General features: G+C 46.3%; 1 protein-coding gene across 24 annotated transcripts in view; it reads left to right on the forward strand.

Moving 5' to 3' along the window:
- The window catches only part of LOC144929056 (protocadherin gamma-C5-like), a 373,601-nt gene that overhangs the window by 306,325 nt on the left and 39,566 nt on the right, over positions 1-27,710 (forward strand). Inside the window, exons 1-2 of one of the 24 annotated variants that reach the window (XR_013636157.1) lie at positions 5,561-8,189; positions 9,301-9,400. The exons of 19 other annotated variants lie outside the window; for them this stretch is intronic. Coding sequence is in view for 4 of the 5 variants with exons in the window: in XM_073356116.1 (XP_073212217.1) it covers positions 17,389-19,830 (2,442 nt within the window). In the remaining variant the exon portion in view is untranslated. Of the gene's footprint in view, positions 1-1,474; positions 3,681-5,560; positions 8,190-9,300; positions 9,401-17,187; positions 19,831-27,710 lie in introns of those variants that run through there. 4 more of the 24 variants (XM_078854038.1, XM_073356145.1, XM_073356133.2 and 1 more) reach the window with 4 other exon arrangements.

Raw genomic sequence — 27,710 nt, forward strand, 5'->3', positions numbered from 1 at the left:
GGAGGGACATATTCCTCATTTTGGGGGAGGGGAATTTCCCTTGGCTGGTTGATGTTTTAGTGATAGCGGATATTTGAAGCTGCTCAGAGGTCTGGAACGTTAGGAGTTGTCCAGGAAAAGGGAACTTTGTGGACAAAATGCAGTTGATGTGCTCAACCGTGCTGATAAACGAAGGATGGAGGATCCTGTGATTTTATTTCTCACACGGTTTTTTAGTTTATCACATTGACATTACTACAACACATGTCGTATATATATTACGTACACACACATATATATAAAGGCCCAATTACCTATATATATATATATATCTTGTGTGTGGTGTGTATATACATACACAAATATATGTACTTTTGTGTTTTCTGTTACTGAATTATAGTTACATATCTTCCTCTTGTGTTAGAGTTTTCTGGGAAGCCAATAGCGTCCCTCTTTACTAGGTATTAAATAACTGAGAGTGAAAACTGGAAAATATATGGAATACAAATAATTTTATATCCTCTATTAGATAGAGCTCACCCATAGATGGCACACCTGAGTTTTCTATTCATATTATAGCCATTGCGATATAAATGAATAACATGAATTAAGTAACGAACATGAACAGCCAAATATAACTGAAATATAAAAATATAATATTTAATGCTGCTAATGTACAACTCAATAAGAACTTTACTAAAAGAGCATATTAGTATATAGCAACTTAAGAGTGCATAAGTGCACCACCAAGGACAGTCAGGTGGAAAAGCATAGATTTAGACATAATAATCCTAGGCAAATCTGTTCACATGTAATTAACGCTTAAACATATTAAAAACACATAAAATATTATTTCTACATATTTGTGCATAACAACCCAGATTCCTGACCACCAACATTTTTCTCCATTACTTGGAAGCATTTCAAGCTCTCACATATCCCTAACAAGGAGAAACCACCGAGGGTAGAATGTTGCCTATCAGATTAAAATTCCAACACACTATCAGTCTAAAAACTCCAGCAGGAAGCGTGTGCAGTTATTGGTTGAGACTCTGAGCGCCGCTGTTCACCAATCAGGAAGCAAAATGCGCTGAGAGATCCAGCCAGCCGAGCCCCGCTGTTTCACAGCACAGAACACAGAGATCAGATTCACACTCACCGGGTATGAATATTAAACGGTGATATTCGCTGCAAGTGGCTTTGGTTTTAACTATAAATATTTTCGGAAACATTCTGCCAAAGATAAAATCCAAACGCGGCGTCTCCAGACCAGCATGGGAGTGCCAGAAACACAAAAGCTACGGCACTGCAAAGGGCGAGCCCTGTTCTGCTTTATGTTGGCTACCGTTTGGGAGTCAGCTTCTGGGCAAATTCGCTATTCGATTCCGGAAGAAATGGAGATAGGATCTTCCGTGGGGAATGTCGCAAAGGATCTGGGGCTGGAAGTAAAGCAGCTCTCAGACCGCGCAGTCCGCATTGCTTCCAGAGGTAGGACCCAGTATTTTGCTTTGAATTTTAAGAGCGGCCATTTAATAACCACAGAGAGGATAGACAGAGAGCAGATCTGTGGCGCGCTGGAGGAGTGTTCGTTAAACTGTGAGGTTATAGTGGAGGATAAAATGAAGCTTTATAGAGTTGAAATTGAAATCACAGATATTAATGACAATGCTCCCAGCTTCCAGAGAGAAGAAATTGAGTTAAAAGTCAGCGAGACAACAACACCGGGATCGCGGTTTCCTTTGAGTGATGCCCATGACTCAGATTTGGGTATTAATTCTCTCCAGAGCTACCAGCTCAGCAATAACAGGCATTTCTCTCTTGATGTGCAAACGGGAACCGATGGAGTTAAATATGCCGAACTGGTGCTGGAAAAGTCTCTAGACCGGGAAGAACAAGCTGTTCACGATCTAGTCCTCACAGCCACTGACGGGGGAGATCTAGTCAGATCGGGCACTGCGCAAATCCGCGTTGTTGTTCTTGACGCAAATGACAACCCACCGGTTTTTAGCGAGCCTATCTATAAAGTGAACGTTTTGGAAAATGTCCCGAAGGGTTCCACAATTCTTACAGTAAAATCAACTGATCCGGACCAAGGAATAAACAAACAGGTGATATACTCATTCAAAAAAATCACAGACAAAGCTTCCAAAATATTCCGCTTGGATTCGAACACTGGAGATGTAACTATTGTGGGAAATCTGGACTTTGAGGAAGCTTCATTGTATGAAATTGAGGTACAAGCGCATGACGGGGGAGGACTTTTTGGCAGGTCCAAAATTGTGATCGTTGTTAGCGATGTGAATGACAACGCTCCGGAAATCGCTCTCAGGTCTCTCATCAGCTCGATCCCCGAGGACTCTCCCCTCGGGACTGTCATCGCTCTTTTAGATGTACAAGATCTAGATTCAGGAGAGAACGGGGAGGTCACTTGTTCGTTACCAATCGACCTCCCCTTCCAGCTGAAGAAACCCTTCGAGAATTATTACAGTCTGGTGACAGACCGAGCCCTGGACAGGGAGCAGGTGGCAGCATACAACATCACAGTGACCGCCACGGACAATGGGACTCTTCCTCTTTCTACAGCCATCACGATCTCACTCCAGATTTTAGACACGAACGACAACGCCCCTTTCTTCGATGAAATACCCTACACCGGCTACGTCACTGAGAATAACCCGAGAGGAGTCTCCGTTTTCTCCCTGAGGGCGAGTGACCCCGACTGGGGGGAAAACGCGAGAATCACTTACTCCATTAATGAAGGAGACAGAAGCGAAGTGCCTTTGTCCTCTTCCATCTCCATTAACTCCGAGACTGGGGCTCTCTACGCTCTGCGCTCCTTCGATTACGAACAGTTCCGGGAGATTCGGTTCCAAGTGCAGGCTCAGGATGGGGGTTCCCCACCTCTCAGCAGTAATGTCTCCGTCACTCTCTTTATACTGGATCAGAATGACAACAGCCCGCACATCTTACACCCCTCCTTTCCCACCGATGGCTCCACGGGAGTGGAGTTGGCCCCTCGCTCCTCCGAGCCGGGTTATCTGGTCACTAAGGTGGTGGCGGTGGATGCAGACTCCGGGCAGAACGCCTGGCTCTCCTACCAGCTGCTGAAGGCTACAGAGCCGGGGCTCTTCTCTGTAGGACTCCACAGCGGCGAGATCAGGACAGCGCGCTCCTTTGTAGACAAAGATGCGCTCAAGCAAAGTCTGGTGGTTTTAGTGAAGGACAAGGGGCAGCCCCCTCTCTCTGCCACGGCCACTGTCACGGTGGTGGTGGCTGACAGCATCCCCGAAATCCTCTCCGATTTAAGCAGTCTCTTAGCTCCTGCAGACCCCCAGTCCAGCCTCACCTTGTATTTGGTGATAGCTGTGGCTTCCGTTTCTTGCTTGTTCTTTACCTTTATCCTAGTGTTCCTGGCCCTGAGGCTCCGCAGGTGGAGAAACTCGCAGCTGTTTGACTCCTCCAGTGTGACTTTCAGTGGAGTTCCCGTCTCGCAGTTTGTGGGAATCGATGGAGTCAGAGCTTTTCTTCACTCCTGCTCACATGAGGGTTCTCTAACCACGGACTGCGGAAAGAGCCAATTCAACGTTACCAAATCAAACTATGCAAATACCGTGACCAGTCAGCAGACTTGTGAGATAAAGGATCCTATTCTAGTTACTGAAGAATTAAACATTAGTTACGAGGATCAGACCTCGGTTCAGGTGAGGCTATAACTTTTGAGCTTTATCATTTTTTATCTGAAATTGTTGGTATCTGTAAAAAGAAAAGGAGTACTTGTGGCACCTTAGAGTCTAACCAATTTGTTTGAGCATAAGCTTTCGTGAGCTACAGCTCACTTCTGTAGCTCACGAAAGCTTGTGCTCAAATAAATTGGTTAGTCTCTAAGGTGCCACAAGTACTCCTTTTCTTTTTGCGAATACAGACTAACACCGGCTGTTACTCTGAAACCTGTTGGTATCTGTGGATTTCTAGACGGCTCATCAGTAAAGATACTAATTTATATGTTCGTATATTGGAGAGAGGGAGGGAAGGGAGAGTGTGTGTGTTTCTCTGTAATAAACCGAGTGATTTCCATTGAGTGCTTTGAGTGTCACCCGAAGGCCCTGACATTTTCTTTGCTATTGTCTAGAAAGCCAATGTTGTGCTATTTTTAGGTTTGTAAAATGAATGATTTTCTGGAATTTGTGTTACAAACAGGTATCTTAATATCCTTCCCTTATTCTTAAGAAATAGAGGTTTGTTTTCACCCTGACACAGTCTTTATTCAGTTGTGTTCTTTACCGGAAAGATTACATGGGCCTGCATAGCTGATTATTTTGTTAGAAATTTAGCTTTCAAGAAAGTATATTACTGTTAATCTAGGACAACATAGCTTTTAAAGAGGGAGAGATTAAATCAACATTTTTCACATTTTTCTCAATAATAATGTTGTTGTGTCCTAATTTTGAGCCTTAACAAATTACGATGGATAGTGGCATACCGTACTGACGCTTTCACATGTTTATTAATTAACATAGGAAAAATATTCTAAAATTTCTTAAGACCTTTTATTAAATAAGCATTATGTGTTTGTAAATCATGCGCATTAGTACAGAGATAAGTGAATGACTGAAATACCTTTGGAATTGTGGTTATATAGTTATAGATAATTTTGTTCTTTTTTATGTTGCCATCTTGAATTATTTAATTTATTTTTGCATCATGGAAAGGCCTTTGAATACAGGGATGTTACAGGAACATGGTCATAGTTTCAGAACGTTTCATGTTTGGAACACGTAAGCGTTCTTTTGGCAGCATTTGTGTTCCTAGGGTTGGTTCTGTGAGAGAAGTGCGCCTACTTTTTAAATATAGTGTAGTTTACCACAACAAGCCTTTTTCTCAGCTTTTAGAAGTGCATGCACTGTTCTTTCAATGGGAGGGGTTTTCTCTTTTTTTCTTTTTTTTTTCTTTTCTGTGTTTGTTTGATGTACAGGAAAAGGAGAATTTTTTAGCGGACAAAAAGGACCTTACGGTAAACCACTCAAAATTTGTTTTGCTCACAAGTCTATACCGAACTACTCTTCTCTTTTACAATATTAAAATATTTCTGTCAAATTTTTCAGAACTATTATTTGTTGGCGCTCACAGAAATCTGGGTGTGTGGGAATTGTGATTCCATATGTGGAAACAATTGTAACTGCTGGAACGTTCTTTCCTCTTCTCAATAATAGTCCTGTGTATATAAAGATGTGCACAGTCACCCTTCGTACTGTTCCATTATTCCATTCCCCGTAAAATAGCGGTTTGGTATACTCTAAATTGAGTATATATATAAACTCACACACACAAAAAACATGAAGTCCACAGTCAACTGGGACGCAACTGTTCACGTCTGGCAATGTTACAAGGCTATAGATTTAGAATATAGTGTTTAGCAAGGGGGGATTCTTTCATTATAGTCGCTAGAGCTGTGTTGGTGCGGTGATAAGATCACTGCTATTGCAGTTCTCCCGTTGAGACTCAGAGTGCCGCTGTTGGCCAATGCGGAGCCAGGGCTGGGGCCGGAGATCCATCGGAGCCTCCTGCGCAGCGATTGCTCCATCACACAACGCAGATCGCAGAGGAAACTGCAGGGAGACAGTCACTGTCTCTCTATGAAAAGGAATCTCCTCGGAGCACAATGTATCCTTAAGCAGACAATCGGAGCTATATTTACTCTTCCTTACCGCGGATTACTTCAACCTGATGGGATTTCGAAACAACTAAAGTAATCAAAATAAACCAAGAGAGGAGAGAGTAAAGTTGACAGAGACGGGATGGAAATCAGAGAGCCGAATCGGGCAGTCACACGGCAGGTACTGCTGTTTCTCTTCCTATTCGCTTTGTTCTGGGGCGCGGTCTCGGAGCAGATCCGTTATTCAATTCCCGAGGAAATGGCGAAAGGTTCCCTTGTGGGGAATCTCGCCAAGGATTTGGGGCTGAGTGTGAGAGAACTGCCCAGCCGGAAGCTCCGTGTTCTCTCTGCAGTTAAAAAGCAATACTTCCGCGTGAATGGAGAAAGTGGCAAAGTCTATGTGAATGACAGGATAGACCGGGAGGAGATTTGCGGGACATCTCAACTCTGCGTCATAAATTTCGAGACTGTGCTGGAAAATCCCTTGAACATTTTCCACATAAATGTCGCGATCCAGGACATTAACGATAATGCCCCGCGTTTCTTAAAAGATAATATCAAACTAGAGATGAGTGAATCTACTTTACCAGGTGCTCGCTTTCTCCTGGGAAATGCTGAAGACCTTGACGTTGGGGTGAATTCTCTGCAGAGTTACCAGCTGAGCCCCAATCAGGATTTCATCCTGGAAGTCAAAGAGAGCCGGGATGGCAATAAATATGCAGATTTAGTGCTGCAGAAACCCCTGGACCGGGAAAGCCAGCGTAGCCTTCACTTGATCCTCACGGCTGTGGATGGGGGAGAGCCGCAGAGAACTGGGACCGCCCAGATATGGATTAATGTCACCGACGCCAATGACAACCCCCCCATCTTCACTCAGGAGCTCTACAAAGTCAGCCTGAGGGAAAATGCACCGACGGGCTCCTTAGTGCTTCAGGTTAGAGCCACCGACAACGATGAAGGTTCGTATGCTCAGATCAGCTACGTCTTCAGCAACATTCCAGAAAAGGCCCGTCCGAAATTCAGTCTGGATCCAGAAACCGGGGAAATCACCGTAAAGGAGCCCTTGGACTTTGAGGAGACACGTGACTACACCCTGGTAGTAGAAGCAAAGGATGGAGGCGGACTAGTGACACACTGCGAAGTGAAGTTCGAGGTTCTTGATGAGAACGACAATGCCCCCGAGGTGACACTCGCATCCCTGGCCAGCGCCATCCTCGAAGACTCAGTGCCTGGGACAGTGATAGCTCTGATCAATGTAATCGATCAGGATTCTGGAGATAACGGGATTGTGTTTTGTCATTTCCAAGATGAGTTGCCGTTTAAAATAATATCGTCCTCTAATAACTACTACAAGCTCCTCACAGACAGCATCCTGGACAGGGAAAGGACCCCGGAGTACAATATCACAATCACCGCCACAGACAAAGGCTCTCCCCCACTCTCCACCCAGAAAACCATCCTGTTGCAGATCTCGGATATCAATGACAACGCGCCTGTCTTTGAGAAACCTTCCTACACCGCCTATGTGCCAGAGAACAATCCCTCAGGGGCCTCTATTTTCAGTGTAAAAGCCTCAGACCGGGATCTGGACCGGAACGCTCGAGTCACTTACTCCATCCTGAGTAGCAACCTCGAAGAGGTGCCTCTCTCCTCCTACATCTCCATTAACTCCCAGACCGGAGCGATCTATGCGCAGCGCTCCTTCGACTACGAGCATTTCCGGGAGTTTGAGCTGCAAGTGAAGGCCCAAGACGGCGGGTCTCCGCCTCTCAGCAGCAATGTCACCGTCAGGGTGTTTATTGTGGATCAGAATGATAACGCCCCTCGCATCCTGTACCCTTCGCTCGGAGCCGATGGCTCCGCCTTGTTCGAGATGGTGCCTAGTTCGGCCGAGGCAGGTTATCTGGTGACTAAGGTGGTGGCGGTGGATGCTGACTCAGGACACAATGCCTGGCTCTCCTACCACGTGCTCCAGGCCACGGACCCGTCGCTGTTCAGCATGGGGCTGCAGAGCGGGGAGATCCGGACAGCCCGCGCCTTTGCGGACAGAGATGCTGTGAAGCACAGGCTGGTCATCCTGGTGAAGGACAACGGGCAGCCGCCTCTGTCCGCCACAGTGACTCTCAACCTGGTGTTTGCCGAGAACTTCCAAGAGGCTCTTCCGGAAATGAGCGACCAATCGGGTGACTCAGAATCTCAGTCTGGCTTTACTGTTATTTTGGTGGTAGCTCTAGCTTTGATTTCGTTTTTATTCCTTTTTACAGCGATATCGGTTTTAATTTTTAAAAGTCGGAGACCTAGAACTCCCCCAGTTTTTGGATCTTACAATCCGGATCTTTATTCTAGTCTCGACCCCAAATTCTCCTGCAACTACAGCAATGGGACTTTGCAGTTACCCTATTCTTACGAGATGTGCTTAGCTGACGATTCGGGGCAGGAGTTCACCTTTCTCAAACCGGGACAAAAGGCTTTGACCGACATTCTCCTTTCTGCTGAGGATTCTGGCATGGGGAATGACTCTGGCAGGGGAAACCTCAGCTCTGACAGCCAGGCACAGGTGAGACACCTTCCTGAAATGCAAGTCTTGCTAACGTAGAGAATATTTCTACCAGTAATCTAAGGGTTCCTGGGTAGTGCTTCCCTGTAGTTCTGCAGCAAGTATGTAGACTGCAAATAGAACCAAGTTTTACCTCATAAACACCTGTTCTAAGAGTTAATAGTGAAAATCCTGTGAAACTTTTCAGTTTCATTCTGATCAGCATCATCTGCATTATGATATTGGAGAAGTGAATGTTTCCATTCTCAGAATATATGGAAAGCTCTCAGTGTCCTTTATGGAAAACATTTTCATGGACTATTTTACTATTTTGAGTATTTTCAATGAAGAATACGTCAGAGTTTATTTGTTGTATGGGACCAACTACTACTTCAGACACTTTCAGTCTCTAGTGGTGGAAAGTCTGCAGTCAGGGAATTATTCGACTCCGAAGGGAACTATGGTAGGTTAGACCATTCCCCCGTATTGTGCCAATATTTTCCCTGCAGCATCCGTATTTTAGATGTGTCTTATGACAGCCTTGAACATCTCCAGATGACATAATTCCACAATCTACTTTAGCAGATTGTTTCAAATGTCCTTATACTAACTATATTGTTGTAATGCAGTGATGTTGTAGCCATGTTGGGCCCAGGATATTAGAGAGATAAGGTGAGTGGGGTAATATCCTTTATTGGACCAGCTTCTGTTGGTGAGAGAGACTGTCTTTGGATCTTACATACACTGGAAACCTTATCTCTGTCACCAACAGAAGCTGATCCTCTACAAGTTATTACCTCACCCACCTTGACTCTCTTACACGTATTAGCATTTTTTCTAATATTTAACCTGAGATTAACTTTCTAAATGTATTCCTTTTACTTCGGGTGTCCTTAAATGAAGACTCTTGACCGCCCTCCTCCTTGTGATACTATCTATATTTGTGTTGTATTATGTATTCCCGTCTTCGCTGAATATTGAAAAAAAAAAAAAAGCACTGTCTGTTTCAGCTAGAATTTTAGTTTCTGTGGTTTTGAACGTATTTACCTTTTACAATTTTGAACAGAATGTAGTTCTTGTGAAAGGTGCTTAACAACAGTCTTGGAGACTCAAATCCTCTTTTCATCCTCAGACCCAGGGCAGCAGAAGTGGACATTGCCCCTCCCCCCCCATGCTGTATCCATCAATGTGCTCCAGCTGCGAACTGGAGGAGCACATCTGGGGATGAAAGGGTAATTTTGTCTCCATGGCTCTGTCTGGACTTGTCTTGCTTGCTGATTCTGCCAAATGTGTCAGTTAGAGTCAATTGTGATGATGGCTTTGATGAAAATGTTAAAAGGGAATGCAGTGGACATAATATACCTGGGCTTTAGCAAGGCTTTTGACACAGTGCCACATGACAGTCTGATAAGAAAGCAGGAGAAATGTGGGGCTGGCTGAACTATCATTAAGTGGATACATAATTGGTTAAGCAACGGCAAACAAAGAGCAACTATGAATGGAATGATGTCAGATTGGAAGGGGGTCTCAAGTGTGGTTCCACTGGGCTCTGTTCTGGGTCCTGTGTTATTTAACATCTTTATTAATGACCTGGATATAGGAATAGAAAGCATGCTGATCAAATTTGCAGATGACATAAAGCTAGGGGGCTGCAAACACTTTAGATGATAGAGATAAAATTCAATGGGATCTTGACAAACTGGAGAACTGAGCTATAAACAAGAAAGGAAATTCAACACAGATGCATATAAGGTGCTATACTCAGGGAAGAAAAACCAAATGCACCAATACAGAATGTGGGATAACTGGCTTGGCAGCAGTACTACTGAAAAGGATCTGGGAGTTCTGGTGGATCACAGCATCAGCATGAGTCAACAATGTGATGCTGTTGCAAAAAAAGCAAATGCAATTTTGGGTTGCATTAACAGAGGCATAGCATGCAAGTCATGGGAGGTGATAGTACAGCTCTATTGGGTGCGGGTTAGGCCTTAGCTGGAGTACTGTGTCCAGTTTTGGTCACCAGTGTATAGAAAGGATGTAGAGAAACTGGAAAGGACCCAGAGGCAAGGGACAAATATGATCAAAGGGATGGAATGCAAGCCATCTGAGCAAAGGCTGAAGGAACTGAGTATGGTTAGCTAGGATAAGAGGAGATTAAGGGGGAACATGATAGCAGTCTTCAAATTCTAGAAAGGCTGCCATAAAAAGATGGAGAAAAGTTGTCCTCTTTTGCCACAAAGGGTAGAACAAGAGGCAATGGGTTCAAACTCCACAATAACAGATTTAAATTAAATCTCAATAAAAATTTCCTAATGATAAGAACAGTAGGATAATGGAACACACTGCCTGGAGAGGTTGTGGAAGCTCCTTCACTAGAGGTTTTCAAAACGAGGCTAGATCACCGCCTGTTTTGGATGGTTTAGACTCAACAAATCCTGCATCTTGGCAGGGGGTTAGACTAGATGACCCTTGCGGCCCCTTCTAACCCTATGGTTCTATGATTCTATGATTCTGTTAAAATAAAGCTGGTATTTATGAAAATACGGTATGCGCCCTAGATGGTGGCAAAGACTTATGAAGTCATTTTATGTGGCAGATTTATATAAGCATACCGCTGTGTCCCCACTAAGCTTCTGTATTACAGATATCCAGCTACCAAAATATCTTCACAATGGCACAGTGAGCAGGAAAGATATGTTCAGCTGGTGTTCTAATATGTGAGCTTGTACTGAGGTCTGGGATGGCATGCTTTCTCATCTATAGGTAATTTGTACAATTTGACTTCTCTTCCTCTTGCTAGCACAAGTGGTAGACTTTCAGGAGCTTAGAAACTTAAATGAGAAATAGAGATAAAGAACGTTGAGAATGGGGTTTTCTACTGGAAAGAATTAGAGCTCACCTCCCTCATTCAATCAAAATACAGACTTTTGAAATATTGTGATTATGCATTTAATAAAAGAGTGTCATAAATATAAAGGAAAGGGTAACTACCTTTCTGTATACAGTGCTATAAAATCCCTCCTGGCCAGAGGCAACATCCTGTTACCTGTAAAGGCTTAAGAAGCTCAGCTAACCTGGCTGGCACCTGACCCAAAGGACCAATAAGGGGACAAGATACAGTCAAATCTTGGGTGGGGGGAAGGCTTTTTTTTTTGTGCTCTTTGTTTACGTGGTTGTTCTCTCTTGGTACTGAAAGAGGCCAGACAGAAATCCATCTTCTCCAACCCATCCTAATCCAAGTCTCCAATATTGGAACCAGTACAGGTAAGCCAGGCAAGGTGGATTAGTTTATCTTTTGTTTTATGTGAATTTTCCCTGTGTTAAGAGGGAGATTTATTCCTGTTTTCTGTAACTTTAAGGTTTTGCCCAGAGGGGGATCCTCTGTGTTTTGAATCTGAATACCCTGTCAAGTATTTTCTACCCTGATTTTACAGAGATGATTTTTACCTTTATTTTCTTTTTAAATAAAATCCTTCTTTTAAGAATCTGACTGATTTTTCCATTGTTCCAAGATCCAGGGGTTCAGTGGGTCTGTGATGATTTTGTAACCAATTGCTTAGGATCTTATTCTCAAGCCTCCCCAGGAAAGGGGGTGTGTAGGGCTTGGGGGGATATTTCGGGGGCGGGGGAGATGTCTCCAAGTGGTCTCTTTCCCTGTTCTTTGTTTAAAACACTTGGTGGTGGCAGCATACTATTCAAAGACAAGGCAAAGTTTGTAGCTTGGGGAAGTTTTTAACCTAAGCTGGTAAGAATAAGCTTAGGCGGTCTTTCATGTGGGTCCCCACATCTGTACCCTAGAGTTCAGAGTGGGGAAGGAACCCTGACAGGTATAAACCATAATTATATGAAATACTTCCACTGTTCTGTCATCTTCTTATTGCTTCTTCAGATATTATGTAGAAAAGCTACTGAATAATTGTTCTTTTTGTGTGTATATATATATTAAGATTAAAGGTGCTTTTTCAGAATTGCAGTATATACATTGGAAATGAAAATTGTTATTCAGTAAATAAAAGTCAAGAAATTGCCATAAATATGCTTGAAAAGTAGTTAAAGGTGTTTCTATAAAGTCAGAATATTTTGCTGTTTCCAGCATCAATTTTACTTGAGGTACCATCTAAATCTTTTGTACCGGAGCAGAAAAATGGTGAGAACATTCAAGTCTACTTTGAAAAGGGTGACTGTGGTTCTCTCTCTCTTAAGTCATCTTTTGGGGGGGGGGGGGTATAACAGCAAGTTGTCTGTAGAGAGGCCTGTAAGAAAGGATGTGAGTATAACTAGAAGAGACAGAGGTAGATTACAGTAAGAAAAATGAAGATGTCAATACAGTAGTTGACTGTCTCTTTCAGGGAAGAATGACAATGAACAGACTATTGTAAAAATTTGTACATAGGACCATAAAATACCTGTGGCAGGTAATCCTTCCAGAGTTAAAGGTGCATCATTTCCATTAGACACCTTGTTTCCAAGTGTTTTCATGTCAGTAGTAAAAATACACTCCCAACATAAACTTCACATAAAAGGATGACTAATTTTGTGTGTTTGTGTGTGTGATGGTGGGGAAGTTACAGATTTTTTTAAAATATCAGTTTGTTCACTTTATAGTGAGAACGGAACAAATGTATTTGTGATCAAAATCTCTCAAGTGGCTTCATGCACTTTTGGCAGAATTTAATGCTCAAAACAGATTTGCAGGTATTAAAGAGAATAGCTGAACAAGTGTGAGCAAACTAACATCCTCATCCATCACCCATGTTTAAAACAAAATGAATGCTAAAGCTTTTTAAAGCTTTTGAAATATGTAGATAGTTTTTTTTTCACTTCGGCTTTCTGTTCAGGCCTGGAATTGAAAGCACATGTGAAAGTCTATGAGCACAAGGGACCTGATCCTCTGTTGTCCTGACCTTTGCATTGGTCATTTGCATTGGTGACAGTATTGGTAGCATTTCATATCCACTTTACCCAGGTGTAAATTTCCAGCCAAATTTTGCAGCCTAAAGAGATCCAAATAGTTTAGATAAGGTTCAGGTAAGCCAATGAACATCTAGAATTGCATTCATTCTTGGTCTGCTGAGGGCTGCTCATTACTGATTAGTTCTGTGATGTAAAGTAATTTGTGAAAAATACATTGGAAATGGCCAAAACTTTAATGTTTATTTATCATGCCCTTTGTACAGCACATTTTCTGCTCAGGTTTATTTTATTTTATTTTTTGCAGTATCATGATTACATGCAAAACATGTTGCAGTTTTGGGTACTAATTGTATTGTACTAATTGGGTACTAATTGTATTACTTACAGTAATTCTGTTCTGACACATGATTAAACTAACTCACTCAATATGAGACAATAAAATCACAAAGTATTGTTATCAAAAATACCATATCAAAATAAACAAAAAAGGCAGCCAGAGATTAATTTGGTCAAAAATGTGGTAGCACAGTAACATGATCCTGGTGCACCTGGTGTATCATGATGGGGTTAATCAATTTGCAAGTGGCCTATTGAATTAGATCAGGGTTTCTCAGACTTCATTGCACCACAACCCCCTTCTGACAACAAAAATTACTACACGATCCCAGGAAGAGGGACCAAAGCCCGAGCCCCTCCATCCCTGGGCAGGGTTGCCAAAGCTGAAGCCCGAGCCTCGACCCCCTGGTGGAGGGGGGTGAAGCCAAAGCTTGAGAGCTTCAGCCCTAGGTGAGTGGGGGCTGTAACCTGAGCCCTGCTGCCCAGGGCTGAAGCCCTCAGGCTTTGGCTTCAGCCCTGGGTGGTGGGACTCGGACTTTTGGTGTCAGCCAAAGGCCTCAGCAAGTCTAAAGCCAACCCTGGTGACCCCATTAAAACAGGGTCGTGACCCACTTTGGGGACCCAGCTCACAGTTTGAGAACAGCTGAATTAGATTATCTAGCCCAAATATCTGACACCCACTCTACACCAGTAGATTTCAAATGTGTTATGTTGGTCAGGATTTAAGTGAGGAAACCAGATGCTCTGTCTGACAAAGGCAAATAGAGGACTGGCAGTTAGAGTTGAGATGGAAATTGGTGGGCATGAGTGGGGGATTGGGAGTTTGGGGTTACATGAGTGGATCTTCCTTATTAAGGTCTATGCAGTTGAAAATGTTGTGAGGTATATTTTTTGCATCTTACTCCTTATATACAGTCCTTAAACTCACCCTGAATAGCTTTCAAATAATTTGCCATGATTACCTCAATAAGCAAAGGATTCCACTTTAAATTCTCCTTGTCTGGCAGGGATTTTCTCTTCGTTTTCCACGTTGAATTCATCCTCCTTCCCCACCCTTTTTTTCTTTTCTTTTTTAATGTATTATTTACTCCTAATGGCCAATTTACGCAGACCTTTTCCTTCGGATACAATCGCCTTTGAATATTAATGGAATGATCCTCATCTCAGAGGTTTTGGTCCAATCATCCCCTCAGTTTAATGGCAAGTAGACAAGAAAAAAGAAAAGGTAATATACCTTATCCGCCAAAGAAGGATAGCCTACATGAAAAGAGGGATGATTTGTAGCTTCTCTTTGGGAGTAAAGTGTGACCAGTTCAGTATGACAGATGCACACAGCTGGTGCGCCCACAGAAAAGGGGCATGGAACCCAGAAAAGAGGGTCTGGTCAGAAGGTAGAACAGCAGGCTCCCATCTGCTCATCCCTGGGTGTGGGCTTCACAGGCAACAGAAGCATAAACTAAATAAGCCAGGGTCAACTGCCAAGTACCCACATGATGAAAGCTGCCAGCCAGACCTGAGGTGCCTGCCTACTGCTTAATGCTGTATGTGCGCCATGATTGATAAGTGTGACATTGCCATAAGATCCCACAGCTCTGCAGTTACAAGGTTGCAGTTTTGCACAACCCCGCTTTCTGCAATACCCATTCCACTGCTCGGTCCAGTTTACCGAATGATTGCTTTGATTTGTACGGGGCCAGCTGCTTCCCACCTCCACGTGTGGAGGTGCTTTTACGCTATTTACAGCCCTTTATCCAACACCTTACCGGAGCACAGTGCTCGGAACGCAAATCCGATATTCAGTGACTGTGCTTCTGGCTCTCTTCACCCTTGGCGGATGACTTTACCTCTTGGGTAGTAGAATGACGGAAGCTAATGGAAAACCTAAGGTTTATAGATAGACCGAGAGCACTAGAGAGGACAGATATCAGCTGCAAGATATGCCCCCCTTTTACGGGCATTTCTCCTTGCAGTTTTAAGCTAGCTTTCTTTTCTACTGGAGTGATCACTCCTCCTGCCCTTATTCAGGCTAAGTCAGTTAGTTCCTTTAATCTTTCCTCCTAATTCATGTCGGGATAGTTAAATAGGAATCTCTGCGTTTTTGTGGGCTTGCCTAATAGTCTTCACCTCGGTTTGCTGTATTGTTTGTCCTGTGATTATAACTGTCTGGAACGAAGGGGACAGGGCAGGTGCTAGGAACGTCTCCTAGACGCCTATGTTCTGGTGTCTTGTGTAGCTCAGAAATGGTAATTTACGGAGAGACCAATGGGAGGAGATGAGAATCATAGTGACTATTGGGCCGGTTGATGCTCTTGGCTATGAACGGTGACTGGCTTCCTAAAGTCAAAGTGAGCGTCCAGTGCTAGACCCTTTGTAGAATTTGGCCCATCATTACCGTTATTATCCTCCTATCCACGTGGTAGTTGCTGGTTTGTTGACAGTCAAATCATGTGGTGTTCAAAGCAAGCGCGCCATTCGAACTAAAATCTGCAGAGCCCTCCGGAAGACGCAATGGGGCGAGGTCATCCGAGAAAGGGGAGGGACAGGAGCTCGGTTAAGACGTTCCCCTTTGAAACCGCTTCGAAAAGATGCTCAAATAGCATGTACGATAATATTGATCCATTTCCACTTCCGATTCAGAGACAGGCAAAGGCGAGGAATGTGTTCACAATGGATCACCTTCCGCGCTACAGCAGTTGCTCTCACTGGTTCTTCATGTCCCCACTGCTGTGACTGTAATGAGAGTTCTGCTGCCTCTCTTCCCTCCCCACCCCACTCCGCTTCTCTGTGGCGTCCCACTGCCCTTTCCAACTCGTAAGCCACTTGCTCCTCTCCTTTCCCTGCCCTGCACACACCCGTTAGCGACCACTCAACCCCACGCTCCGTTACTACTGGCGTCTCTCGTTCCTTGTTATAAGCGGACCTGTCTTCTGCGCACCACAAACGCTTTGGTTCACTTCGTCGCCCCTGCTTATTTTTACCCTTCGCTGCTGCCTGCATGTGGTTTTCTGTCCCACCTGGAAAAATAGCCCTATGAGGTTAGGCTGACATGTTTGGTTTTTTTTTTTGTTTTTTTTTTTTTGGTTGGGTTCTCTGATATCTAGTTTAAGTAAAAACAACAAGGAGTCCGGTGGCACCTTAAAGACAAGCATATTTATTTGAGCATAAGTTTTCGTGGGTAAAAAACCCACTTCTTCAGATGCATGGAGTGAAAATTACCTCCATTTTCACTCCATGCATCTGAAGAAGTGGGGTTTTTACCCACGAAAGCTTATGCTCAAAAAAATCTGTTGGTCTTTAAGGTGGCACAGGACTTCTTGTTTTTGCGGATACAGACTAACAGGCTAGCCCCTGATACTAGTTTAAGTAAAGGACATGTGTGTGTTCTTTTGTTTTGATCCCAACGATGTCAGTGGGAGATCAGCATGTAGGAGAATATTTCCTTGGCTTTCAGAGCTATGATACGATGTGTTATGGATCTAGGAAATGTGCCTTCTTAGGACATACACAGAAGTGCGAAACCACTTAAATCCCAAATTCCCGTGTACCTGGGTAAATGCGTTTTCTTCTGAAGTGTTTAGTTTTGTATTAAACCCTAACTGTGACACCGCGTTTCCATGAACGCTGGGTTGCGATGTGACAAGTTAGACAAAGCAAATTCGACTGCGCACGCGCAATAGTAGGGAGCCTGCTGGAGCATTTCTCCGTGTAGTTATTGGCTGGGACTCTGTGTGCCGCTGTTGGCCAATGAAGGAGCTGGGGATCTGGCGGCCCTTTCTGCTGTGAACCGGGATGAGGCAGAGACAGTGTGAGCCGAGCGGGAGGGAGTGCTGTGCCGGAAAGCAATGCCCGAGTCTCAGCCACACAGCCCAGTCCCGGGACTCACCAGGTCTCGCTATGAAGGGACGAGCTGAGGATTTTTAAGGGAAATAGACCGTGCAAACGCCTGGTTAAGTAGCTGCCCGACAGTGACATGAAACGCGCTGCTGGAAGGAGCCGCTGGGTAACTGAATGGCAAGTACTTAGTTTGTTGTTACTGTCTGGCGTTTCGGAGTGGGCTTCCGCATCAATTCGCTATGCCATACCCGAGGAAACGCAAAAAGGCTCCGGGGTGGGGAATGTGGTAGCTGATCTGGGCTTGGAGCTCAAGCGGCTGCCGGATCGCAGGCTCCGGGTGGTGTCTGGAGGCAGCAAGAGGTACTTTGAGGCAGATCTGAAGAGCGGGATGTTGTTTGTGAAGGAGCGGATAGACCGGGAGGAACTCTGCGGGACTCTGTCTCCGTGCACCTTGGGCTTTGAGATTGTGCTGGAGAACCCGCTGGAGCTCTACAGCGCTGTCGTGGAGATCCAGGACATCAATGACAACGACCCAGCTTTCCCGTCCAGCCTAATGAGGCTGGAAGTCAGTGAGTCAGTGGCGCCTGGAGCGCGTTTCCCACTAGAGAGCGCGCAAGACCCGGATGTGGGGAGTAACTCTTTGCAGACCTACCACCTCAGCGCCAACCAGCATTTTGTGTTAAATGTGAAGACGCGAGGGGATGGCAGCAAATATGCGGAACTGGTGCTGGAAAAGGAGCTAGACAGGGAGGAGCAACCAGAACTGCAGCTGGTCCTCACAGCGGTGGATGGGGGGAGCCCTCCGAGATCTGCCAGTGTGCACATCTACATTGATGTTCTAGACTCGAATGATAATGCCCCGGTCTTTAACCAGACTACCTACCGGGCGAGCGTAAGGGAGAACACCCAGACAGACACTCTGGTGGTCAAAACCAGCGCCTTTGATTTGGATGCGGGACCCAATGGAGATATAGTTTACTCCTTTAGTAGTCACACCCCCGCCAAAGTGAGAGAACTCTTTGCTCTGGACTCTGCTACTGGAGAACTGAGGGTCAAAGGGCTCCTGGATTACGAAGAAACGGTTTTTTATGAGATTTACATACAAGCTAAAGACAAGGGCTCTAATCCGGGAGTGGCTCATTGCAAAGCACTGGTGGAAATCATTGATGTAAATGACAACGCCCCTGAGATCACAGTGACGTCCGTATACAGCCCAGTGCCTGAAGACGCCGCCCCAGGAACAGTGATAGCTTTGCTAAGCGTCACTGACCTGGATTCTGGAGATAACGGCCTGGTAAACTGCTTTTTGCCCATGGGCATCCCTTTCACACTCAGTTCCTCCCTGAAGAATTACTACAGTTTGAAAACCAAAGCAGCTTTGGATCGGGAACTTGTGTCTGAGTATAACATCACCGTCACCGCCAGGGACTCGGGATCGCCTTCGCTCTGGGCGGAAAGCCAGATACTAGTGCAAGTGTCAGATATCAACGACAACCCCCCCAAATCACCCCAGCTCTCCTACCAGGTGTATGTGGCGGAAAACAACCTCCCCGGCGCGCCAATATTTAACGTAAGTGCCTGGGATCCAGACCTGAACCAGAACTCTCGCCTCTTCTTCTCCATCCTGGAAAACAGCCCCTCGGCCAATGTCGTTGGCAGGTATTTCTCTATCAGTCCGGAGAACGGCACCATTTGTGCCCTGATCTCCCTGGACCACGAAGACATCATGGAGTTCAGAATGACAGTGCATGTCCGCGATGGCGGCCTCCCGGCGCTATCCACCAAGCTCACTGTCACTGTGTTTGTTACGGACCTGAATGACAATGCGCCCAGCGTCTTATACCCGCCTCCAAACGCCAGTTCCTTGCACCTCGAGATGATCTCGCCGACAGTCAGCGCCAGGCACGTGGTCGCCAAGCTCGTGGCCTGGGATGCGGACTCGGGATACAACGCTTGGCTCTCCTACATCCTTCTACAGGCCACCGACACCAGCCTCTTCTCGGTGGGACTGCACAGCGGGGAGATAAGCACAGCTCGCCAGCTGCTGGAGAGCGATGCTCCTAAGCACACTTTGATCATCTTGGTCAAAGACCATGGGGAGCCAGCCCAGTCCTCTAGCGCGACCATCACCATAGCCGTAGCGGAGACTGCTAAGGAGGCCCTGACGGACCTCACTGATGTGTCCCCCACGCAAGACAAAAAGAAGCAGTTGATTTTCTATTTAACCCTGGCTGTGATCTTGGTCTCCGTGGCCTTCTTTGTCACGGTGATAGGGGTGAGCATTGTTAAATTTTACAAATGGAGGCAATCGAAGGAGATTTTCAGCTCCTCCAGGAGCTCCCTTTACGGAACGCCGGGGCCTTTCACCCGCATAGACGCCGTCCGAGGCGGATATGTGCCTCCGAACTTCTACCAGCAGGTGTATCTTACCACAGACTCCCGCCAGAATGACCTTCTGTGCACAAAGCCCTTCGCTCCCAGCCCCACTGGGAGCCGTCAGAACACTGTGAAAAACTGCGAGTCCGGATTATATCATCAGAGAATAGGCTCAGCTAGCAGGTGTCCGGCTCCCGGAGAGGTAATGTAGCCCTCTCACATGTATTCGGTAATGTGTGGTGAGCTCTCAGCTCGAGATAGATACAAACTTTTACCTGTCTGCTGCAGCTGTGGCGGTCAAAGCGACTTTATGTCCCTGTGTGTTGTGTTGGCATTTAATCCCCACCGTTCCGACACGTTTTATTCCCTAAATTAAGTGACTTTGAAAAGTGTCATAGTTTGTCCAGTGCCTTCTCGGAAGTAGATGTCCGAGATGTAAATGCTCCTTAGCTTTTGGTTTGCATAAAGGAATCCCGGGGATATCTCTCATTAAAGTAATAAAGTTGAACAAGTGTATATTTAATTCAATGTTCTGCCTCAAGAGACCATGGAATCGCTCCACTGTGGGGGAGGTATTGGGACTTTATACACATTAGTGGTTGAAGTCTTGGTTTGTGAGACGCGTGTGTTACCTTCAGAGGCTGCTAAAGTTAATCTAAGGCCCATTGTAACTTTTCCTCGGCTAATCTAGTTTAGCTGTTTTTATTTTACTTTATAATAAGAATGTGGGCGAGAGGTTCACTCTGCACCTTTGAGAGGGATCAAATATCTTGTATTGGAACCGAATGTTTTTTTCCCAATCACTATGCAAGTGCTTAGGTCTCATAGTTGTGTAAAGTGCTGAACTCCCGCAGCTTTCAATGTGGTCAGTGGGAAATAAGGGCAGTCCTCACTCTGCAGATTTGCAAATAGTCTTAGAGTCTCCCCAGTATGGTTTTGTATCAATATGGTGGGTGGGTAAGTGAGAACTGAGGTGCCTCAGAGTCAGAGAAAGAAACTATTGGCTCCTATACTTTAGAACAACATCTCATTGCCATGGTGTAGTATTACATCTTCATTATTTCTGAATTAATTGCACTTGTTATTATATTGATTAGGCTATTATAATTTTGTATGATGATTTCATCTGAAAAATATGACTCTGAAAACAAATACGGTCCCTAGGAACTTGCTCTTGGTGCAGTTACTGGTTATGTAAGAAATTAGTGCCATATCATGGGCTCTTACCTTTTTTAAATTTTAAGCTATTATAATGGTCAGAGAATGGACTTTCAAGAACACTAAATACCAACCATTTCATACTAACGCACTCTGTGATTGTATTTTAACACGTAATAACAAATGCAGTGACTATATGATTGTGGTATAATATTTCATTGTCTTTCTCATTTTCCATGCCATTTTATTTCCCCCTTAAATAGATCGGGGTATAACATTTGCCTTGACTGTCCTCTGGGTATATAATAGGCCGTGATTATATATTTCAGTTATTTTCAGCATTTGAATGAGTTGGATAGGTTTTGCTATAGACTCTGGTTTGGACGAGAAGTCAAGAATTAAATCCACCTGCTTTGGGTTTTTTAAATACTTGAAATGGTATTCATTTTGCACCTCAGTAAGCAACAAATTGGCAGAAGTTTGAGTGTTGTTGATTATTTTCGTTGTTCTTACTAATTAACCCTTGTGCGGTCAGAATAACATAGGAGCTTTCAGTTCCCTAGAATTGTTTGATCATGAGAAATAAAACAATGTGGTAAATCCCTGAACTGAGAAGAGCCTACCGTTTCTGTGACGGGTGTTATATGTAATTTATGAGACATATACATTAATGCACATATGTTTCTACACAAGAACACAAAAGTGTTGAAAATGATAGGGTGGGAAATACAGTATTTTGTAGTCTTGAAGGCAGGGAGCAGGAAATATTACATATGTAAAAGCAATGAAAAATTGACCTTGTAGCTTTAAGAGCGTCTCTGCTGTGGTTATTGGCTGAGTCCTTGTGGCGCTGTCTGCCAATGAGGTGCTGAAATGAGAGTGAAATCAACTCTACTACCCCAGAAAGTACAGCGTCACCCTTCCAGCGCTGGCCAAGCAAAGGCAGAGAAAGCAGAAGCAGGGAGAGAAACCTCGCGCTGGCTGCTGCAGGTTAGATTTTTCCGTTATCATTATTAAGGATCTGCACCCTCAGCCAGACCAGCTTGTGCATCCAGTAGCCAACCGTGGAAATGGGCGATGGAAGCCAGGGCAATAAATGGAAAAAGGCTAAGTCGTTTCTCTCTTTTTTCTTTTTTGCCATTTGGATTTAATCTCTGGGCAGATTCGATATTCGTCCCAGAGGGATCCCAGCATCGTGCCTTTGTGAGGAATATAGCAACAGATTCGATGAGGGATATTGATTCCTTGGCGGCTCGGCTCGCATGCTGCAGGTCTCTGGTGAGGCGAACAGGCAGCGTTTTCGAGTGGATCTGGGAAGCGGGGCTCTGCTTATAAAGGATCCAATTGACCGGGGAGCGCTTTGTGGTCTGAGGTCTAGCTGCGTTATGCAGTTAAGAGTTCATGATTGAAATTCCCTTGGAAATGTACCGAGCAGAGGTGGAGATCGCTGAGGTTAAGGACAATCCTCCCAGCTTTCTGAAAAGAGAATTGGATTTAGGAATAGGGAGTCAGTGTCCCCGGGACAACGGATCCCACTGGAGAAAGCAGGGGATCCTGACGACGGCGGTAATTCCGTCATCGGCTGCAAAGCCCCAAGGATCACTTTGCTCTGAAAGTGAAGATGAGCAGCTATTGGAGTCTCGTGCCAGAGCTGCTGCTGGGAAGGGCTTTGGACAGAGAGAAACAAGTCGATATCACTTGGTATAACAGCTCTGAACGGAACCGGGCTAGCAAAGCGCCACGATCGGGGCTAGGAAAGCTCAGGGTCTCTGCTCTGGACGCCAGTGACCATGCGCCGCTCCTTGATCAGTCTGCCTAAAGGGTCAGCCTGCTGGAGAGCACCACCTGCACCCTTGTGCTGCAACTCAACGCCATTGACACAGGGTCACATCACCTGTTCACTCAGCAGCCAAGCTTCCCAGCGTGTTTTAACAACTGTTTGCCGTGCACCGAAAAGCAGAGAGGTCACACTGCTGGGCAGGCTGGATTTGGAAACCGGTATACTTTAGGAATTTGACATCAAAGGAAAGATGGGGGTCGCCTGCCATGGAAGGGCGCTGCAGCGTTACAGCAGACATCTAGGACGTCAGTGATAACGCTCCGGGGATCAGACTGTCCCTGGTGCTGGGCTCCATCCCCGAGAGCGCCGAGCTGGGGGCTGTGGCAGCGCTCAACAACGCCAAAGATCTGGATTCTGGGATTATGGAGAAGTGACTATCCGCATCGCTGAGCACCTGCCCTTCAGACTGAGATCCTCCTTGAGAAACCAGTTCTCCTTGGTCACTGCAGCTCCCAGGCCAGGGAGGCGTGTTCCGGCTACGCAGTTACAGTCACTGAAGCCTCCTCCTTCCGCCGAAAGAGCCTTGGCGCTAAATCTTTCCCCTGTGAACCACAATCCGCCCGCGGTCCCGGAATCTGCCTCCGAGGTGCTTGTGAAGGAGAACGCCGGCCCCGGCGCCCTGGGGTTCCCTGCGTCCACGACGCACCCAAACTCAGGCCAGAACTCGCTCAGTGCCTACTCCCTGGTGGAGACCCAGCCACAGGAAGCGCCCATCTGCTCCTACGTTTCCATCAACTCCCAGACCAGCAGCGTCCACCCCCCTCCGCTCCTCTGACCGCGAGCAAACGCAAACTCTCCAGCTCCAGGTGCAGGCCAGAGACCTGGGAGACCAGTCTCTGCGGCAGCGCCTCTGTTCTCCTCTCCTGGACTTCACTGACAAGGCGGGAGGAAATCAAACACTGCAGTGGAATTCTCCGCACACAACTTGGCGCTGAAGAGCCAATTAAATTCATTGACGTAGGGGGAAATGCCCACAAGTCCCAGACTCACTACTACGGATCCTTTGTTTCTTCAGCCTCCAGGAGCAAAAGCTTCATGTTGTTGAAATTTTTCAATAAATCTCCAGCGGTGGACGTTTCCAACCCAATCTACCAATCAACAGACTTGAGCCCGACCAAAGAGGTGAGAAGCACTTTTGAGCTAGGTGAGGGTGGCCGAACCCCTCAGCTGCAGGGAGAGATGATAGAACTCCTGGGGCATGTGGCTCAGAGCGTGTGGATGAGCCTAGCTCCCAACCGGGGATTAAAGGAGAACAGTAAAAAACGGTTATCACTCCTTCCCATTCTATCCAGCTGCATCCTCTACAAGGGTTTAGCAGAATACTCTGTGCGCGATCTTCACATAGCGTTTAAACGAACTAAGAATGATCACAAGTAAGAGGAATAAAGTTTAATTTGGTAATAATTTATATCACTAATGTTAGTGTTCGCTTGTTTATTTACCGGTCTGCACGAAATGTGCAATTCCCCAGACTGTGAATGGTAAATTTGGCCTTTGGAACAAACGGATACCCGTGACTAAGTTTAAACGCTTTACAAGCTTTCGGTGAGTTATTACTTACAGTTCAGTTCTTCCGCTGCAGAGTGCAATTGTTGGCTGTTGGTAAATTGCCTCCTATCGCTCTTACCAGTGCTGGCCCTTTAAGCATTTCCCCTCACTGCCTATAGGCGGAGCGTGGGTGATTCTCTTCTACCAATCTGATGTTGCAGTTGCGGTGGTGATCGAGTCTCCTCTGACTGACAGTGGGACTGTCCCACCCCCTTCCTCCAGGCGAGCCACAGTGCGGCTTTTTGCTGCTCTGCCGGGAAACAAAGCAGAGACGCTGGCGCTGCGCCGCTCTGCTCGCCTGCGGGGTCTGAAACTCCCCCTCACTGCTCCCACCCAGTGGCCTCCTTGGCTGTGCCGGAGCGGAGAGAGCTCCGGGAAAGGCAAGGAGGTTTCCCCCTGCTTGGGTTGCGTCATGAGCTCAGCGGTGGGGAGCAGGGGGTTCCTACAATGGCAAATAGACGCTTTCCTTCTGGTTTACTTCCCGCTGCTGCGTGGGGGGCAGGCGGCACAGATCCGTTACTCCATCCCGGAGGAGTTGGTCCCGGGAGCCTTTGTTGGGGATGTGGCTAGGGACCTGGGTCTGGATGCTGCCCGCGTGGCCTCCCGACAGCTGCAGATCCTGCCCGGCTTGGCTCAGAGGCACTTCAGAGCAGAGGCGCAGAGCTGTATCTTGGTGGTGGAGGAGTGGATAGACCGAGAGCGGCTCTAGCCCGCGCTGTCTGCTGTACCGGGAGCTCCTGCTGGCCAACCCGCTGGGCTCCCACCGCGTGGAAGTGGAGATTCTGGATGTGAACGACAAAACTCCGGCGTTCCTTACTAGCCTCACCCGCTTGGAGATTGCCGAGTCCTCAGCGCCAGGCGCGCGGTTCCCTCTGGAGCGTGCAGAAGATTTGGACTTTGGAGCCAACTCCGTCAGCACCTACCGGCTGAGCCCTCCTGGATGTTTCACCTTGAATGTGAAGAATCCTAAAGACTGCAGCAAACACCCCGAGCTGGTTCTGGAGAAGGCACTAGACAGAGCAGCAGGAGCAGCTCCGGCTGGTGCTCACAGCCCTGGATAGTGGGCTTCCTGCTAAATCCGAAACTGCTGAGATTGTCGTCTGTTATTGAGGCCAACTACAACTCGTCCGTCTTTGATCAGCCCGTGTACAAAGTAATCCTGCTGGAAAATGCGCCATAGGGGACTGTGGTGATTAAATTAAATGCCACCGACCAGGACGAGGGGACAAATGGAGAGATCACCTATTCCTTCAGCAGCCACGCTCGCCAGAAAATTCGGCGGTTGTTTAGCATCCAGGACAGGACCGGAGAGGTAAGAGTCCTGGGAAATGTGGACTATGAAGATGGCACAGTGTACGAGGTCGATGTGAGAGCCAAAGACCAGGGCTCTCCCTCCATGGACGCCCATTGCAGCGTCTTGGTGGAGATAACGGATGTCGACTACAACGCCCCTCGCATTAGGTTCACGTCGTTCTCAGCAGCGGTTCGAGAGGACGCGCCAGCGGGGACGGCGGTGGCTCTTCTCAGTATAAGTGATGGAGACTCCAAGGAAAACGGAGAGGTTCAGCTGCAGCTCCCGGCAGACATCCCCTTCCAGATCGTACCGTCCTTCAGGAGCCACTACTCCTTGGTCACCAGCGGCCTGCTGGATCGGGAGGAGGTATCGGAGTATAAGATTGTGATTACAGCTACAGATTCTGGATCGCCGCCACTTTCCAGCCAAAGCAGCCTCCTGATAAACATATCGGACCTGAACGATAATCCACCCCGCTTTTCCCAGCCTGCCTACCAAGCGGAGGTGCCTGAGAATAATGCTTTGGGCGTTCCCATCTGCTCCGTGTCCGCCTTTGATCCCGATCTGGGCCAGAACTCCCAGCTGTCCTAGTCCATCGTGGATAGTACCGTGCAGGGGGTGCCCGTTTCCTCCTATGTCTATGTCGGCTCCGAAAACGGGACCATCTACAGCAGCTCCTCTTTCGATCAGGAGCAAATCAAACAGATAGCTGTGCAGATACAAGCCAGAGACGGCGGGTCACCGCCTCTCAGCACCAACGTGACTGTCTCCATCTTCATCCTAGGCCAGAACGATAACGCTCCTCTGATTATCTATCCTGTGGCTCAGAAGGGGTTCCTGGCCCAGCAATCCGTCCCTTTCCCTTCGTAGGCGGGACACTTGGTGACCAAAGTGACAGCTGTGGACGTAGACTCGGGGCGAAACTCAGGGCTCTCCTACAAACTGCAGCGAGCCACAGACCCAAGCCTCTTCAAAGTTTGCCCATACACTGGGGAGATCAGAACTACCCGAGCTCTCCTTGAACAAGACTCCCCCACGCAGAAGATTGTCCTTGTGGTCGAAGACGCTGGGGAGGCACCCATGTCTACCACGACCACTGTGATCATGAACATAGAGCAGGACCCTAACCGGAGCTCAGCAGACTTCAGGAAGTCTAACCTGGAACAGGATGGGCTTCCCCACCTGACAGTGTACCTCATCATTGCTCGGACATTAATCTCAGTCCTCTCTGCCATGGCTTGCTATTTTTAGCCGTGAAGTGCCTTAGAAATGCGAGAGCCAGAAACTCCGATACAGCTTGGACTACTTATCCAAAGGGAGGAAATACCCTGCAGGGGAGGAGACACTTTGATAGACGTCTTCAGAGCGTGGACGAGAAACTGGAGTTTCCCACTGTCTTTGGGGGAGATTTTCTTTCTCGATGTCCTCTCTAAAGGCTTGGTCAGACTCTATTATCAGAGGGGACTAGTCTCCTGTTTGCAAAACCCGATAGTCAACCGGACATCAACAGCCCAAACAGTCTTCTGGCCAGCAATAACCTCAGCGATCCCAGTGAGGTGAGAAGTGAGAGACAATTACATATTTGGGGTTTGAGTTAATGTCTTCTTGTGATGTCCTTAACATGTTGGTTAATTGCTTTATTTCAGATGACTTGTGATTTGGAAAAACATCTATTCACTTTGGTTTTGAGTGAGGGATTAATATTGGAGTCCTTGGCGAGGACGGCGAGGTATTTCTCTCAGCCTCCACAGCAGTAGTAATTGTACTGTTGTCTTTGTACAGTAGCTTTTAAAAAGTGTACAATGGATTGTGAGCCTCTTGAAATACACTGCAGGGCCTCAAAATAGTGTGGTAAATGTGAACATTCTACTCTCTTGGCGGGTAAATTATCGCAGTTGTGTTGGAAGGCCCTGACAGATTTCTAAGTCTTGTGTTGAAAGGTGGCAGTGGCTAGGTGTTTAGAAAGTGCTCTGATCTATCTGGTTACCCTGAGGCTTCAAAATAATATTGGGGATATTTCGCCAGACCAGTGAAATGTTTGATGTGGAGGGTTCATCGGGCTTTAACAAATAACTTTTCATAGCGTATGAAAACATTGTATACAGAGATCAGGGTTCTGCATTCATCACAGCTGAGGATTTGTCCTTTGTTGAGATGAGATGGGTGACATCTGAAGTCAGATTGTGGTTGCCAAAGCAAAATAATGAGGATTTGTACGTTGTATGCTTCCACGACGTGCTGT

Source organism: Lepidochelys kempii, chromosome 8 (genome assembly GCF_965140285.1).
Source record: "Lepidochelys kempii isolate rLepKem1 chromosome 8, rLepKem1.hap1, whole genome shotgun sequence".
In the NCBI taxonomy this organism is placed as follows: Eukaryota; Metazoa; Chordata; order Testudines; family Cheloniidae; genus Lepidochelys; species Lepidochelys kempii.